General features: G+C 32.0%; 2 protein-coding genes across 2 annotated transcripts in view; one reads left to right on the forward strand and one right to left on the reverse strand.

The window, feature by feature from the left end:
• The window catches only part of LOC114326791 (catalase-like), a 33969-nt gene extending 26491 nt beyond the window's left edge, over nucleotides 1–7478 (forward strand). Inside the window, exons 6-7 of the mRNA XM_028275224.2 lie at nucleotides 2631–2934; nucleotides 7170–7478. Coding sequence (XP_028131025.1) covers nucleotides 2631–2934; nucleotides 7170–7362 — 497 coding nt within the window. The 3' untranslated portion in view covers nucleotides 7363–7478. The remainder of the gene's footprint in view (nucleotides 1–2630; nucleotides 2935–7169) is intronic.
• LOC126883301 (xaa-Pro aminopeptidase ApepP-like) overlaps nucleotides 1–19313 on the reverse strand; it is a 445329-nt gene that overhangs the window by 298662 nt on the left and 127354 nt on the right. The gene's annotated exons all lie outside the window — the stretch shown is intronic.

Consider the following 19313-nt stretch of genomic DNA (forward strand, 5'->3'; position numbering starts at 1 on the left):
GCGGAGAGCGAATAAATGTTATGCATGCTGATGAGAAAGGATTTTATAGTGCTTAAAATAAGCTTTAAAATGAGTACTGTTAAAAGTCTTTTGTACGTAAAATAAGTGAGCTGTGATGAAAAAAAAAGAGGATCATCTAATGTTTTTTTTTAATCAATGGATTTCATAAGTGCCATTTCCACCAAAATTAAAACTAATCGTATTCCGTCTGGAATCAACTTTAGTATAAAGAGTTTGATGGAATCTAGCAGTCTCGCTGCTTTGAAACACCAATTTTTTGAAAAAATCACGATTTTAAGAAAAAAAATTTTGAATTTAAAAAAAACCACCTTTTTTCATAATATCTCAAAAATAAAGATACGTAAAAAAGTGTAATAATAAAAAAATTAAGTTTTTTTTTTGACAAAAATTTTGGTTTGTTTGTTTTTCCTATCACACAAAAATTGACGAAGATTTGATTGATTAAAGAGCGCGCGGTAGCGCAACCAGTCTCTCTCGAGCCTTTTGACCCGTCACCGTTTCAAAATAAAAGGTTTTTCACAAAATATTATAATAAAAAAAAGTTGTAGACCTAGTTGTAAACCTTCAAAATGGTTTTTTATAAGTTGTGATAGCTTCAAAATTAAAGTAGGTAGTTATGGCCACCAAACTACATATGTCGGTTCGCTAAACTCAGACACAACTTTTTAGTGATTTTAGTAAGTAATTTTGCCAATTTGGTAAAATTGGCAAAAAAATAATTACTAAATATTTAATAATTACTAAATAGTTAGTAATTTTGCAAATTTTGGCAAAATTGGCCCGAAACAAAAAAATTACCTACTAAAATCACTAGCCAGTTGTGTCTGACTTTAGCGAACCGGCTATTCCACGTAACTTGTAAGTTTATATTTTATTCAATAAATGGTGATATCTTACTCTATAATTGAATTCTTTTTAAATGTATAATCATACATATTCAATGTTTTAATTTAGGGGTAGTTTTAAGGGTTGAAGAACTTGGCATATGATTTTCCAGTATAGCTTTTTCGAGAACGTGGAACGATATTTAAATCCTTTTTCGTTTATCAAAAGAAATTTTTTATACAATTTTTAATCGAGGGGTTGATTGTAAGGGTTGAAAGGGGTTAACAATATGATAATTAAGGTAGAGAACATAAAATATCATTTACTCTATATTTAAATCTTTTTATGTCATACGAAATTAATTTTTTGTAAATATTTTAAATATTTTCGATTTAGGGGTTGTTTGCAAGGGTTGTACGGTTTTCAAGGGGATGAAAATAAGTTTGACATAAGGTTATTGTGTTAGAATAGAAAACACTTCACAATGTCACTCTTCATTATTAAACACGTTTTCTGGCGATAAAATGGCTTAATGTCAATTTTTCCATTAAGGGGTTGTTTTCACCCCTTAAAAATAAAAAACAGAGTTCGGGTCAATATCACTTTTGAAGTTAGAGGTAAGATAAGCCTAATTTCAAAATCTCATGTAAATCGGTTAATAGTGAAAAATTTCGGAGGTAAAAACCTATTTTACGCTTCAATGACTGCACTATCTGAACACCTAATGCGCAGGCGTTCTACCTCTGAGTAAGTTCAGGATACGTTTGGGGCGTGCTACCCGAATACGGCTATACAGTGGCAGTTCTAGACCAAAAAAACTGGGGGGGGGGCAAGGGAACACAACCGGTGAATATAAAAGATAACGTGCCTTTTTAACGAAGATTATAGTACAAAAGTCCTGTAAAAACGGGGGGGGGCTGCCTCCCTGGCCCAGGCTAGAACCGCCACTGCAGCTATAGTACCTATATGTACCTAACTACATTAAAATAACCACGTAACTTTCTCACTGCAGCCGATTTGATAAACCCCGATCATTCGAAAGACCCTGTTTACAAACACTTTTCTCTTTCACACTTGGGGAACACTTTTAGATTGCAGCGCGCAGTCTATGTCTATGTCTTTGACCAGTGACGATTTTTACGTTATAAATGGCTCCAGTACACGTTGGGCCAACTAGTTGGCCAATGAGTTGGGCCAATAAGTTGGGCCAAGTAAGAACAGTGAGTACATGGTGATTACACGTTGGTGGAGTTATCAGTCTGCATTAACCTTTCTTAGTGAATAAACAAAAACAAACTCTGATTATGGATATTGATGTGGAGACTGTAGCAGCTGCCGCAATTAATTTGTACAATGCGTTCAATGCTTATAGAAAAGTGTACCAAAGAAGAGTGATTAAAAAACAATGGCGTAAACGACGGTGCTTTTACACCGAAAAAAGTATTCATATTAAAACACAACCTTAAAATTAATACTTATAAACAGTATCAGTATTGTGAGAAGAGAAAACAAATATTTTAAACTCAACGACAACAACGTGTTCAGTGTTCATAGCCAAACAGCTGTTTGGCAGATCGCGCAAGTCCCAAAAATCCTTTGATTTGTGCACCAAATACCGACAAGATTCGGTTTGTAGACCAACGCTGACCGCCAATCGCAAACTCATGCCAAGTGGTCCTGTACAGTCTGTACACGTTGGCCCAACTACTTGGCCCAACTGATTGGCCCAACGTCTACTAGCCCCATTTTAGGTTAAGTTTGACGTTGGTCATTGACTTTTTTAGGTATTGAACCATCCCCCGACAGAATGCTGCAAGGTCGTCTCTTTAACTACGGTGACACTCACCGTTACCGTCTCGGAATTAACAACACCCAGTTGCCCGTCAATAGTGCTTTCCAGGTTAATACTTACCAGCGAGACGGTCAAGATTCTCTTCAAAGTCAAAATGGAGCTCCAGTATACCATCCAAATAGTTTCAAAGGACCTGAGGAAGACAAAAGGGCTAAAGCTCTATCTCCTATTTGGCCGTTGAGTGGAGATGCTCAAAGGGTTGATAATGGAAATGAAGATAATTATACACAGCCTAGGTAATTATCCTTTTTTTTTTTTTAGTTGTAATTTTTTTCTGGAAATGTTTATCAAATCATTTTCTTTTTTCATCAATAATGATAATTTTATTTGGTTGCGTTTTGAAAAGTCTTGGTGTAGATATTGCAGATCACGTCCTCAAATGCTTTAGCTATGATATTCGTTTTCTCCTGTTGCTTTCCTTACCTTACAGCTCCTTATAGAATGCATTTCAGTAACTTAAATTTGACTTTATTTCTTTTGTGTTTTAAATATAGTAATTTTCTTCGTTTGGTGTAACACAGTTTTCTTTTTCATTATTAAATAATGTGATATTTTACTCAATTATGACATGCAAAAATCAGCAAGCAGACCTTTTTGTCTGTTTTATGGATTTTGAAAAAGCGTTCGATAGGGTGCAGCACAAGACCATGATAGAAAGATTAAATGACATCGGAGTCGACAAAAGAGATTCTAAAATTATAGAGGCTATTTATTGGAATCAGACAGCAATCATAAAGACCAATGGTAACACGTCCAGGCCAACTACAATACAACCATGTGTTAGACAGGGTTGTGTGCTATCACCCATACTGTTTAACGTCTACTCTGAGGTAATATTTGCGAACGTTTTATCGCACTCTTCAGAAGGAATCAGGATGAACGGTCAAAAAGTAAATAACATCCGCTATGCAGATGACACGGTATTAATGACTGATTCGGACCATAGTCTGCAGATACTGTTGGATAGGGTTACTGAGAGTTGTGAAAAAATGGGATGAAGATCAATACTGCGAAAACCAAAGTTATGAAAATATCAAGGAACAAAAATTTATCCCTTCCAATATATGTAAAACACCAACAGCTTGAATACGTAAACCAATACACATATCTTGGTTGCTGGTTCAACAATCAACTTGATTATAAACAAGAAGTAAGAGCGAGAGTAGAGGTAGCCCGACAAGGGTTTATCAAAATGAAAAGCTTATTTTGTAACAGTAGCATTAATATCAGCCTTAGAAGTCGTTTTCTGCATTGCTATGCGTGGTCAATACTTTTGTATGGAACGGAGGCCTGGACACTCAACACAACACTGATGAACAAGTTAGAAGCCTTTGAACTCTGGCTTTATAGAAGAATCTTGAAAATACCTTGGACAACCCTCACCACCAACGAAAATGTTCTGAGGAGAATAGATACAGATAGGGAACTGATAAAAATCATTATAGTCAGAAAAGTTAGCTACCTGGGACACATAATGAGAAACGAAAAGTACCGCCTCGAGCAAGTGATCATCCAGAATAGGATTGAAGGAAAACGGGGTCCCGGTAGGTGCCAGATTTCATGGCTTAGAAATATAAGAAACTGGACCGGCCTTGATTCAACATATTTGTTTATGACATTTTAGGAAGTTCTAGACAATAGATATTTGCACCAGCGCAATAACCTCTCATTCCAATTCCTTTCCTAAATCGAAACTGTGTATCAGCTCGATCATCTTCAACTTTTTTTGTATTTTTTCTAGAGCCTTCCTTGTATTATTTTTAGGAAGCTTTTAAGTGTGTACCTGTATTATCTGGCAGCTAGAGCTTCACGATACGATACAATATCGATGCTTTTTAAATATTGAGTATTGTATTGGATATACCAATGAGGTATCGTATCGTGTATCGATATCGGCAATATTTTCTTATAAAAATATCGTATTGATATTGATTTCGATGCAATATCGATAGAATATTCGATAAAATATTGACATAAAAAGGAATAAATTAATAAAAAAAACGATAGTTTATTCATTTTCACTATCTTTATTAAAAATTTTTTTAGTAAAATAGGAAGTGGTTGAATGCTCGAATATATGAATATACGAAATAAAAGGCAGATATCGAGCATTGAGCTTTATCTAATCTTGCTTTAAAAGTATACTTAGTATACTATGATTGTACCTCCATCTTCAAAATGTAGGTACCGGCACTCAAATTTATCTGTTTTTCCTTCGTGTAGTGTACGTTAAGTATTTGTTATATTATGTTAATTTAAGTTGCCTCCACTCAGATAATTAATGACATTCGAGGATACCTTCCCGTTTTTTGACGAATTGCCCCTGAAGATGCTCTTGGGGCGAAAGTATACTTGCGCAAGATTAAATAAAACTCAGTGCTCGATATCTGCCTTTTATTTCGTAAAAAAATATTTATTAAAATATATAAGAAATAGGATAAGTTACATTATAACCTCACAAATATTATTCTTTAAAGAGCTCTCCATCCATCTGTTCACACGAATGAGTTCATTGATACTTTTATCTTTTAAAGAGCATCTTTTATTCGTTAGTACCAACGCTGCTTCAGAAAAAAGCCGCTCGACTGGTACGGACGTCGCTTGGACACACAAAATATCTCTAGCCAACCGAGATAAAACGGGGAACACTACTATATATTATGATTTCTACCATAATAAAATATTTGGGTCTGGTCCAGGTCTTGAAAATTGCAAGTAGTTTTCAATTTCCTTTTCAAAACATCGATATTATTTGATGATTTTAAAAATAAAATATCGAGATTGATTGATTTATTGGGTTCATAGTCTTTCTCTCTCGCACTAATGGAGAGCATACGCGCTTGTGCGTCTTATAACTCTTATAATATTTTAACTGTATGTATAATAGGTCTGTTATTAGGTCAAAAATTGGAATTTTTCGATTTTTTGAAAGTTCAACCGCGTTTATCTCGAAATCTATGCATCCTGCGAAAAAACTTGTGAGAACATTTTTTGCTCAGAATCACCAAAAAAATACAAAATGTTTTGTTTTGCGAAAAATCGCTGTTATGTAATTCCTCAAGTTCTGTGTTTATAACAATCTTATCGATATCCGGATCAACTGTTACCCAAAAAATTCGTGTTCTACTCGAAATACATAAAAAAAACTTGGGTAAGTCGATCTGAATTAAGGAGGCCGTTATACCCCGCTGGTGACAGGACTACTACTGCTCTGGTCTCTTAATAATACTACTGCCCAGTGGCGGATTTAGACATTTGCCTAGGTGGGGAAACTTCTAATGAAATACCAACCAAAAGACATAATAACTTAGATGCATTTATCATCATCATCCGTAGCAGTTTTGAGGTCCACTGCTGAACATAGGCCTTCCATTGCATCCGATCTTGAACACCCTTAATGCATTTGTGCTGGATGGCATCGCTTGATGTCATCCAACGACCTTATTGGAGGACGTATACTCGATTACGATAAGCATCTTGTCTACACCTCTATTCTAAAATTTTCTTGGTCCATCTTTCATTTTTGAATCTGGCAACATATCCCACCCAATTTCTGGAAAATTAAGTTTCCTTAATGTTGTTCTGAAGCTATTTCCTTGTGGCATTTTTATAATTATGTATTTTTTATGGGAAATAAGCCACAATTTTACTAAAAAATGAATTTATTAACGTTTCGAAGCCCAAATCGGGTTTCGTTGTCAAAATACAAAATACTATTAAAATAAAACAAACATGTTGTTGCTAAGTAAAAAAATTCTTCTAATAATTTATTTAATCTGACTCATTTATATTGGTAATTCAGACGTATATTATACATTTTAAAGTAGAAGACTTTAAAATGATATCACCAATATTTATGAGTTGCGTTCCTGGGACGACTTTACTAAAAGATAGTTCATTCGATTACATGAAATCAATCCCAACTCAAGAATATCCGTCGTAAAAAAAAATCATAGCATGTCATCTGTCTTTAAAAAGACAACCAAATGCAACGATGACAGTAAAATTCTCGCGTTAGAGATTCCATAGTAAATCACGAGGGAAAAACCAGGAAAAAACCTCGTGATACTATCCCGACATCGTAAGTATTTGGTCTTACATTTAATCTACCTTCAAAAAACTAATACCAAATTCTGACTGTAATATGTTTAAATTATAAATAATATTAATATTACATAGATATACAATAAGTAATACTAAAATATAAAATTTGTACTAAATAAATAAAATAAATAAAATAAAAAATAAAAAATAAAAAATAAAAAATAAAAAAATAAAATAAATAAAATTGTGGCTTATTTCCCATAAAAAATACATAATTAAGTTCCTTAATTTTTCTAATTAGAGGGTTTACTGGTTTGAATTTTTCTCTCTATGGTTTAAGTTTCATGTCAGCTATTATATTTTTTTGTTTCAACAATTTTTTTAACAAGTTTATCTACTAATTAAAAAACTAAAATTTTTTACGCAGGTTACTATATCAACGAGTTTTAAAACCAATCGAACGAGGAAGGCTGATACAAAATATTGTTAGCTGGTTAAAGAGAACAAACAGTACATTCCAAGAGAGAGCTGTTCTGAACTTTTCAAAAGTGGATGAAGATTTTGGAAAAAGGATTAAAGAAGGAATAGGCGCTGGTATACATACGCAAGTAAACTTGTAGAAGAGAAAAATAAATTAATAATAATTACTGCATTTTGCTTTTTAAAACTTTTTAAAACCAATGGTAACAAAAAATTTTCTAATAATGTAATAATTTATCCATGATACTAATAAAATTAATATGTATAGTGTCTTTTATTGTTCGTGTGTGGATAAAATTGATTGTGTTATTATAATAGATTGATTTATTAAAGATCATCTTAATTTCAGATTTGATTTTTTGATTTGAGATATCATTTACGTCTATTGCAATATTACACTTTTAAACTCATGAAATTGGAACAGTATACGAATCTGATTATGTATCCTTACTTCTCATTAACATCTTCTTCTTAGCTCTCTATCGTCCATTCTTCGGTATCGAATTGGAGTTTTCCAACTCACTTTTGCTCTTATTCCACAGTACCCCTTTCATTTGTTTAATACATGTTCTTGTCTGCGCTAATTTGCTGGTTATCTCTTGCTCGGTGGTTCCATTCTTTAAGAGTTTTTTTTTTATTTATTTATTATTTATACATATGACCTGGCCTCTAGTGACTAATCCAGGTCGTTTTTTCCTGATGGGATTACAGATATTTTTTTTATATTTTTACATTTTTTACTCAACTATTAAATCTATTTTTACAATAACAATTTGCCATAATCTCTTAATTACGTATAACAAACAAATTTAAATAAACAATTTAAAATATTTTTGGTACTATCAACTCCCTTCTAAGTTATAAAGACAGTCCCTCTATTTTCAGAAGAGAGTTGGTAGTTTTTTTTTTATGAATTATGTATTGAATTATTATTTTTATTTATTTATTTTATATTGAATTATTATTATTATAATTGTAAATATCTATTTTTGAATTTATATTTTATTTTATTTTAACTTTATCTTACTCAACTTCATCAGGGTTGGATTATTGGTTGTCTTCTTCTATTATTATAGATTTCTTGTTGTTTTTTAGATATTATTTGTGTGAGATTGTTTAATATTTCAAAATATTCTTCATTTTGTAATATATCTCTTATTTCAGTTCTTTCTAATCTTCTTCTCATTTCTCTGTGTTCTTCATTTTCTATAGTATTTTCACAATGTAACACTATATGTTCTGGTGTACCTAGTTCTCCACATTCACAATATGCATCATCTTTTAAGTTAAATCTTTCCAAATATGTTGGGTACGGTCCATGTCCTGTTAAAAAGTGTATTAAATCTTGTTTTGGATTAAAATAATTTGGAATGTTTTCTAATATTGGTATAAAATTGTATAAACGTCTAGATTTTGTTGAATTTTCCCATTCATTTTGTCTTTTTCTATTTATTATTTCTTTTAATTCTCTTTTATTTCTTATATCTAATCCTATTATTTGTATTATTTTTTCATATTTTTCTTTTTTTAGCCAATAATTACATGCTCTTTTTTGTGTTTCTGAATGCATTGGCATTACTCCAGTTAAAACTGTGAGTGCCTGTGTTGCAGTTGTTCCAAATGCTCCCGTCATTCTTACAAGAAATCCTCTCTGAGCTCTATTTAATTTTTCTGCGTTTTTTTTATTTATTAATCTATGTGCCCATACACTTGAACCGTACCCTACAATTGATGCAAGTATTGTACTTAGGTATATTCTCATCTGTCGGAACGAAATTCTATATTCCTTCTGTGCTAGACTAGCAATGCTATGCATGATCTTTGTTGCCTTTTCACAGACACAATTCATGTGTTTTGTAAATAATTTTTGTTCGTCTATTATAATACCTAAATATCTTGTTTCCTTTTTTCTTTTTATTGTTTTCCCTCTAATTTTTATAATTGGATCTCTTTCTAAATTTCCTTTTATTAAACTATATGTTGTTTTTGAATCTGATATTGTTAATTTTACTTTATTCATCCAATCATTTACTCTTATTAATACTTCATTTGATTTATTTTCTAATTCTCTTCTAGAGAATCTTTAAGAGTATGAATCCTAAGTATTTGAATTTTTCAGTGCCGTTATAATGTCAACAGGAGAAACAGAACGCATAGAACTGAAAGGAGGAATTCGCCAAGGAGACTCGCTCAGTCCATTGTTATTCAATATGGTGATGAATCAAATAATTCACGAAGTAAGAAAACGACATGGATACCACATGGGAGCGCATAAAATCACGATACTATGCTATGCCGATGATGCAGTACTAATTGCTGATAACGAGGATGACCTACAAAGGCAGCTCCACACTTTCAATATCACAGCAAATAAACTTAATATGAGAATATCAGTAGAAAAAACTAAATGTATAGTGATAAGTAAAGAGCAGAGCCGCGTAAATGCAAGTTAGAAATAGACGGCAAAATTGTAGAGCAAGTAATGAAATTTAATTACCCAGGAGTAGAGATCACTAGTGACAGGAATATAAGAACAGAGACCACAACACAAGCAACAAAAGCGGCAAGAGTAAGTGGTTGCCTCCGAGAAACCATATGGAGAAACAAATATCTGACCACGGAAAGCAAAATAAAAGTATACAAGACAACAGTAAGACCTATTCTAACATATGCAGCGTAGACAAGGACCGATACAAGAAAGACGAAACAACAAATCAACAATATCGAAATGAAAGTATTAAGATCAATAGCGGGCATATCATTAAGAGACAGACAAAGCAACAGAAGTATACGAGAACGATGCAAAATTCAAAATATTAACAGGTGGATAAAAACAAGACAGAAAAACTGGAACGAACATGTAAATCGAATGGAACCAGATAGATTAGCGAACATCTGTAAAAACAACAAGCCGTATAGCAGAAGACCCGTTGGAAGGCCGCCGAAAAGGTGGAAAGACAATGTACAGTCAACAACAACTGAAACAGAATAAGAGCCAGACAAACAGGAGTAATCCTAGTCGCGCGAAGAAGAAGAAGAAGAAGAAGAAGAAGAAGAAGAAGTGCCGTTAGTTTCCCTTTCATTGTCCATTTCCAAGTTTCTCACTGGTTCTTTTTCTGTTGTTAAGTATTTGGCCTTTTCTAGGTTTATTTCTTGTCCCGTATTGGTATTCCCATCCCTTCACATTTCCTTTTCCATGGTTTTAATATTTGTTCCAGGAATATCTTGAACAGTGTCGGAGATGTAGAGAATCCCTGCAATAAGCCTTTTGGCCAAAGAGTATTACCTATCATATTATTGAACTTGTTCTATCTCATTGTTATTTATAAATATTATACGTCTGGGGTCATCTGTGTTTGTAATTGTTTTTGTTTTTCTTATATTCATTTTTCGACCGATGTATTGGGATCTTCCTGCGAGTTCCTCCACCATATTTTGTAGTTCCTCGAAAGTGCTCGCTGCACTGCAATCACTATATCGTCAGCGAATCTGAGGTAGATTAACTTTCTTCCATTAACGCTGATACCATATGTTGACCAATTTGTACTTTTTAAGACGCTTTTAAGGCTAAATTAAACAGCTTTAACGATATTATGTCGCCTTGTCAAACCCTCTTCTAATGGGAATGAGATTCGTATTTTTGGCTAGTTGTACTACCATAGTTGCGTTTCCATAGTTCAGAGAAATAAGGAAAAAATGTCCTGTTGGTGACACAACCCCCTCCAGGCCGAAACAAAATTTTTTGAGTAGTATGGACATATATAATTGGACATCTACTTTTTGTAATTTTTTTTAATTAAGTTAATAGTATAAATGTTCTTCTTTCATAAACTTCCGAAGTATTACTGTAACCTCATAATTTTCTGACTTCAGTGTTGCAAAAAAATTAATTTGGGATAAACAAATCAAATAACTTTTAAACTATTTGACCAATTGCTTTGAAATTTAAAATATAATTTAAGCACAAGAAGTCTCAGCAATCCGTGTAATAAGAAGGTTCTAACTTAATTTTTACATAAGTTATGAACATTTATAAAATCTCAAAATTTATTACTTATTTTGCAATTTTCTAAGCAACAAATAAGGATTCAGCATATTGAAGTTTTTTATATGATTTATGAGTTTCTTATTCTCAAATTTGTTTAGAATGCTTCACTTTTTGGTAATAGACGAAAAAAGCGAAAATTTACCGTTTTTTGATCTTCATTTGTTTACTTATAAACTTATAACTATATATCATCAAAATCGGCTGCAGGAAACATAATATAGGTTATTAATATAGATGTCCATACTACTCAAAAAATTTAGTTTCGGCCTGGAGGGGGATGTGTCACGAGAAAAATCTTATTTCTCTGGGCTATTTTACATATTATGTTCGGATATACATATTCTACAATTATTATGAATAGCTTTTTCTATGGCCCCTATCACAATACGGTCAAATGCCCTTTCATAGTCTACGAAGGCAAGAAATACTGATAATTAGTATTCATTTGACTTCTTAGCAAGGTTCTCATTATCAGCGGATGGTTTGATGTATTACATAATATATCCTTCGATGATGTATGTGAAATAGAAATAATAAGGTCCAAGAGGTTTGTCGCCATGAAATATTAGGCGTTTGTATGGCACCCATATTCACTCGACGAAGTTTAGATTTATTTTATACCTAATTTAAATATCAATTTTATGAAACACTGGCTCAGAAGTTGACAAAAATAACAGGAAATACAGACATTCTCAGTGGTGCGCCCGCCATATAGTCTGGATGATGTAATATATTTATATAGATAAGAAATTTGTGCATTTTCCACAATACAAACAAAAATTAAAATAATTTAAGTACCTATAATAATAAAAATCGGTAGGTGAGGGTGCAAAATCGGTCTATCGGTAGATTGCTCCCTGAATCGGTAAATCTACCGAAAAATCGGTAGGGTTGGCATCGCTGGACATTCTTCAGACACTGACGTTGTGTTGAGTCAGGTTCTGAGATTCTTTAACCAAGATGTTCTTCATCTTCCTGGAGATCGCCTTTCAAATATTTCTCCCTGCATGATGACTTGCATGACAAGTAGGTAGTCCAGAGAAATAAAATTTTTCTCATGACACATCCCTCTCCAAGCCGAAACCAAATTTTTTGAGTAGTATGGACATCTATATTAATAACCTATACGTTTCCTGCAGCCGATTTTGATGATATACATAGTTATAAACAAATGAAGATCAAAAAACAATTTTCGCTTTTGTCGTCTATTACTAAAAAGTGAAAGTGAAGCATTCTAAACAAATTTGAGAATAAGAAACTCATAAATCATATAAAAAACTTTAATATGGCGTTCGCTGAATATGTCTATCCTTATTTGTTGCTTAGAAAATTGCAAAATACGTCATAAATTTTGAGATGCTATAAATGTTCATAACTTATGTAAAAAATTAAGTTAGAGCCTTCTTATTATACGGAATGCTGAATTCCGTATAATAAGAAGGCTCTAACTTAATTTTTTACATAAGTTATGAACATTTATAGCATCTCAAAATTTATGACGTATTTTGCTTAAATTATATTTTAAATCTTAAAGCAATTGGTCAAATAGTTTAAAAGTTATTTAATTTGTTTATCCCAAATTCTTTTTTTTTTTGCAACACTAAAGTCAGAAAATTATGAGGTTACAGTAATACTTCGGACAGTTTATGAAAGAAGAACATTCATGCTATTAACTTAATTAAAAAAAAAGAATGTGTGTGTACTTTGTACGCACGTACGAAGTTATACTTCTATTATATGATTATATGATTATAAACGAAATTAATATACTTTTTATTTATATTTTATTTAAATATTAAATTAATTTATACTTACTACTTCTCAAACATTTTTATTAAAACAGTGCCAAAAAACACATTAAAAATGCCACAAATGATTTCTGAACATTAATTGTCGGAAAAATTTTTAACTAAATCGTATTTTCTGAAAATAAAATTATATAATAAATATACTTACAATCATAAAATGTTTAAAAAAAAGTAAAAAAATAAAAGTTTCTATTGGGATTCGAACCAACTTACCACGCGGCTGGTATTTGCGTTGTATTGGGATTCACCCGCATTAAAACTTCGCCACAGAGACAGCTTGTCATTATGTGCGAAGATCGTCTAACTAAACAGATTAACCTTTTGACATTTTTAACTTTGTAAATCAAATTATTTTGATTTTGAATTGAAATGATTTAGAATTGAAAAAATACAACAAAACATAGAGTACGAAGACAATATATTAGGTGAATATTGATAGAAATTTTGATGGTAATCAAATTATGTAAATAAAAGTATAACATACTACTTATGTATTTTGGTAGGTTCAAGGTAGGTATCGGAGCCCGTATAACGACTAATAAATTTCGCAATCACTTGCGTCGTGCAAAGTGGCTATGTTCAAATATCATAACAAAATTTGATCAACTATTTATAAAACACTTACCAGTGAAAGATTCTTTAGCTTTGAATAAGCGAGATCTGCGGCACTCATACTAGGCACAGTTTGATGAGCTTTCACATTGGCATGCAACAATCATCTCTTCTATGTAAATAAGTCCAAAAATATAATATGAAAACTATTTAAAAAGGCAGTATAACCATTAACTAACTTTTTGTTTGTTGTTTCCCTTCCTACAAATTTTAAAACGCAACAAGCATACATTATAACCAAACCATGCACAGTCCCACAGCTGTGCCACAGCTGCCATATTGGATAATTTTTGTCATGTCATTTGAACATCCAATCAGAACAAAGTTATAATGCGCATGCGCCCGGTCGCTAGGTTTTCCCATATAAAATTTCACCGTCATTACGCCCGTAAAGAAGTATAACTTCAAAAATGACAAAAAGTAATTTTAAACAGTGTAAAATTATTTTGCAAAAACATGTCGATTTTTTGCTTACTTATAAACAATTAGAATAACGTTTTAATCGTTACCCGTAGAAAAATTATTTTTTCAAATTTAGAAAGACTGAATTTTTATACACATTTAGAAAGAAAAACAATTGTCCTAGGACATTTAAGGACGAAGTTAGCCCCCCCCCCGTTTTTTTAATTCACATGTTCTTGCAAATTAATTTTGCAATATTTAGAATTATTCTTTGTCATTTTTTTAATTAAATTAATAGTGTAAATTTTCTTCTTTCATAAACTCTCCAAAGTATTACTATAACTTCATCATTTTCTGACTTATAGTGTTGCAAAAAAATTAATTTGGGATAAACAAATTAAATAACTTTTAAACTATTTGACTAATTGCTTTGAAATTTAGGGTATGGTTTAAGCACCAGAAGTCTCAGCATTCCGTGTAATAAGAAGGTTCTAAGTTAATTTTTACATAAGTTAAGAATATTTATAAAAACTCAAAATTTATGATTTAATTTTGCAATTTTCTAAGCAACCAATAAGGATAGACATATTCAGCGAACGCCATATTGAAGTTTTTTATACGATTTATGAGTTTCTTACTCTCAAATTTGTTTAAAGTGCTTAACTTTTTGGTAATAGACGAAAAGAGCTAAAATTTACCGTTTTTTATCTTCATTTGTTTATAACTATGTATATCATCAAAATCGGCTGCAGGAAACATATATACTTCGTCTAATTTACTAACCGTTGCACGTCATCCACGTCATAGCCTGTGACGTCATATGGTACCAACACGAAATATTTAGGCGGTAGGTGTGTTATTTTTTAGAATCGTTTTGCCTAGTACACTGGAATTACAGCCATTAGACATATTTTATTATATACGCGTAGAAATAATATTTGACGATTTCTATTAATGTTAACCTAAAGAAATACACAATAATATGTTTCATTTAATTTGTATAAATGGATTATAAAGCGTTTTTATGAAGCAGATTTGTTCGGAACACACTGTAACTGTAATCGAACGAAGGTGACATTTTAGAATAAATTGGTAACATTTATTTGACAGTTGCGGTGATGCCACTTCATATTTGTTTATATTCTTTACTATAAGTAGGTATCTGTTTCATTATATTAACTGTTTTTATTATTTACTTTACTATAAAAAAATCCTCTACTATAAAAATATAAATTTCACCTAATTTTATAACGACTTGGAATAATCGAGGTATCTGACAACTTTTTTAGTTGTTATTGTAGACATATACAAAGAAACCTACCGGCTTCATGCCAAGAGTTCGGAGCCGTTTTTTAATTATTAACAATGCAGTGCAAAACCGCTTGCACTGCAAATCTTAAAAGATTGTAACTTAATTCTTGTTCTCTATTTCTTAAGTTTTTACTTATTTACATTGAATATTAATTTGTTTTGTTGTATAATCCACGTTAACAATAAAATTATGTGATATATTTGATTTAAAATGGATTCAGGATTTTTTTTATACTTTGGCAACTATGTCAACTTAGATCTCTGGCGCAGATAATGACGTGCAACGGTAAGTAAATTAGATGGACTGTAGGTTATTATTATAGATGCCCATACTACTCAAAAAATTTGGTTTCGGCCTGGAGAGGGTTGTGTCACCAACATGATATTTTTTTCCTTATTTCTCTGAACTAAAGATGATTGTCAAATTCCACATTCATACCGATTCACTGCATAATTCACATTGTTCAGTGTTACATATTTAATAAATTTAATTGTAATAAATTACATTCGCACCAATGCAAACAATCACCGACAATAAATTCAAAAATTCTCTTGAGGAATTAAAGGACGAACAACTTCCAAATGAGATTAGTTTCTTTTGCGTTGTTAGATGGATATCTAGCTACAACGTATCTATCTATTAAATCGATTTAGAAATTTATTTTATCCGATAACTATTTCTAAAAGAAAAGGAGTAACCTATTCAGATTTAAAGAATAACGAGTGGTTAAAAGACAATGTTTTTGATGGATGTCAGGAGTGTCATTTGAAATTTTGCTAGGGGGGGGGGCAAACATTATATATACAATACATCAATATATGCAAACATAATACAAAATTGATCTATTTTTTGTAAATTTCAGTCATTTTCAGGGTCAGGGGGGGCAAATGCCCCCTGACCCTGTCAAATGACGCCCCTGATTGATGTCTTGAAACATTTACAAAATCTGAATTTACAACTGCAGGTTAAAGACTAAATAAGTAATATCTGACCTCCACAGTATACCTATATTGAAAAGAAGTAAAATATATGTGTTTAATTTTCAATATTTAAATTAATACACATATTATATACTTTCATTTATGTTTTCAATAAACATAATTTCTTAAAAAAAATTGTAATACCTTTTTTGCTTAGTTTTGAATAAGCTTATTTTTGAAAAAAATTTCATATTTTGAAAAATTGCTCGGAAGATCAAGGAGCTTGGCTGTTAGTTCTTGGATATACATATTAAGAAGTTGTAAATAGAGTATAGGATGAGGAATTTCTTTTCATTCTTAACCTCCTGGTCTCCTATTCCGTAGAATTCGCAGTCGTCTTACCCCTTTACTCGAAAGAAATGCCACACATTCCGATCTCAGAATCCCCTACTACTACTCACTTTCACTTTCCACCCACCATTTCTTCTGGTCTTTTGCTACATTTTCCTTTTAATTTCCGATAATGTATGCATAAATTAACACCTTCGATATAGAGATGGGAACGGCCTTAAAACGGAACAATCTCTTGATCCTATTATATAAAAAACCATCTGAAACTAATTATTATTTTGTGTACTGTGTATTATGTTTTATGGACGTAAAATTTCTGTGGTATGAGAAAAACGTATGAGATTAATAAAGAAAACATTTTGATGATTTGTTTTTTTTTAATTATTAATTTATTTGATTTATTTTAAATGTTGCATGTTACATGAGATATACATGTCATAACATCGTTAGGTACATAAATCATTATGGTTATTGTTACAATTTTGACTCTTCAGGTCACGATTATTGATAAAATATAAAAGAACAGACATTTGCTTATAACTATAACTATCCTGTTAATTTGTAATATACAGAGTTAGAACAAAGTCACTACCCACTAAATATCTTTAAAACAAAAAAGACGTCATTCATGAAACCTTTCACGTACGTACAATGGCACATAATGTACCTAACGCCATATTTGTTGATACTCTATACTTCCGGTTTCACCGGAAATATCCCCAACTTACATACATACATAATTGATTTTCCTCTTATACCGGAAGGTGTCAAGGTGTCTTCTTTACATGTTATTCTCTGCGAACTTACGACACTTTTTTCGGTCCCTAGCTAATTCTTTGGCTTCCTGCCACGATTCATTCTAAATAAGTGCCCAGTCCATTTTAATTTCTTTTCATGAATTTTTTTCTTTAATGTTACTTTTAATTCTCTTCTAATATCTTCGCTACGTCTTTTATCGGTTCTCCTAGCTCCCACGACTTCTCTTAAATACCTCATTTCCTCAATTCTCTGCTCCATATTATCATTGATTTTAAATATTCCTACTGTACTTATTAATCAATGATATTATGTAGTGATAGGTACGTAAATTGTTTTAAATATTACCATTTTGGTTTTCCTTGTTATTTCCTTTTTATTTAAGAAGTTTTTATACAGGGAATGATATGTTCTTGTGGATTCTTTTATTCTATTTCCAATTTCATCTTCTTGTGTCCCCTTCTTATTTAAAATTATTCCAAGGTATTTAAATGTATCTACCTGTTCTATTTTGTTGCCTTTGATTTCAATATTTAGGTTAACTTCTTTGTTGGATATTGCCATCACTTTTGTTTTTCCCATATTTATTACTAGATTGTAATGTTTTAATTCTGCCTCCCAGATTTTTATATTTTCTTCCAGAGCTTTTTCAGTTCTTGTCACAATAACAATATCATCTGCAAATACACAGGCTTCAATTTTTATTTGTTGTAGGTTTCTGTATCCTATGGTATTTTTGTTTTGTTTTTGACCAGCACTTTTTAATTACTTCGTCTATTACACGGATAAACAGTAGTGGGCTCAATGCCCCTCCTTGTCTGACTCCGTCGTTATTCGTATATTTGCTGGAAATAAGATTGCCTGTTCTTACCTGATTAATGGTATTGCAATACAAACTCTGGATTGTGGTTATCAGTTCCATATCCACTTCCTTATTTGTCAAGCTTTGCCATATTCCCTCTCTGCTCACCATGTCAAAAGCTTTTTTCATATCTAGGTTTCCTAAATATACCGCTTCATCTTTAAGTATGGCTTTTTCGATGATCTGCTGTAGAGTGAAGATATGGTCCTGGACGCACAATACAATGGCACATAATGCACCTAATTTAAATCTGTATACTTTTTCAGATTTTAAAAGAACTTAATTAATAGTTGTTCTTAATTCATACAACCAAGTTTGTCAGAAAAATTTGTTAAATCGATTTGAAAAATTAGTGTTTAAAAATGTTTAACCTATCGATAATAGTAGGGAAGCGCTCTATCTTGAACGGTCGTTGTTGGTATGACTCTCAGAGACAGTGTTACAAGAGATGTCATAGAGCGCATAGCATGGCTGAAGTGTAATTGGTCGGGCCATGTAGTCAGAATGAGTGATGAGTGATAGACCCAAAAATTAAAGTATGGAGACCACGAACAGGGAGAAGAAGGCAGAGGTAGACCACCGACATGATGGATAGACGACGAAAGAATCGCTGGGAATTGGCTGCAGGAAGCTCAAGGCTAACAAAACTGGAAAAAATTAGGGCAGGCCTATATTCAACTTTGGACCCAGAAGGCTGTAAGTTTACCTCACTTCCAGACACGGGTACAGAGGGGGTCAATGGGCCATAGACCCCTCTATTGTATTTAGTCTTTAAATATTATTTTTGTACAGTTTTCAATTGTCCCCACTTCAGCAAAGGAACATCATTGCTACAAATTATATCATTTTGTGTAACTATTTTACGCAGAATGCTTGATTTGATTTATTGATAATTTATTCAACAATGTTTTCCACATTTTAAACAATGAACAGTATGTCAGAATGTATCCATCCAATCAGGGTCGGCAAGGTTTTGTCTCCTCAGATAGGTATGCCATCTAATTTAAAGGCTTCAATTTC

This window comes from Diabrotica virgifera, chromosome 4 (assembly GCF_917563875.1).
Source record: "Diabrotica virgifera virgifera chromosome 4, PGI_DIABVI_V3a".
Taxonomy (NCBI): domain Eukaryota; kingdom Metazoa; phylum Arthropoda; class Insecta; order Coleoptera; family Chrysomelidae; genus Diabrotica; species Diabrotica virgifera.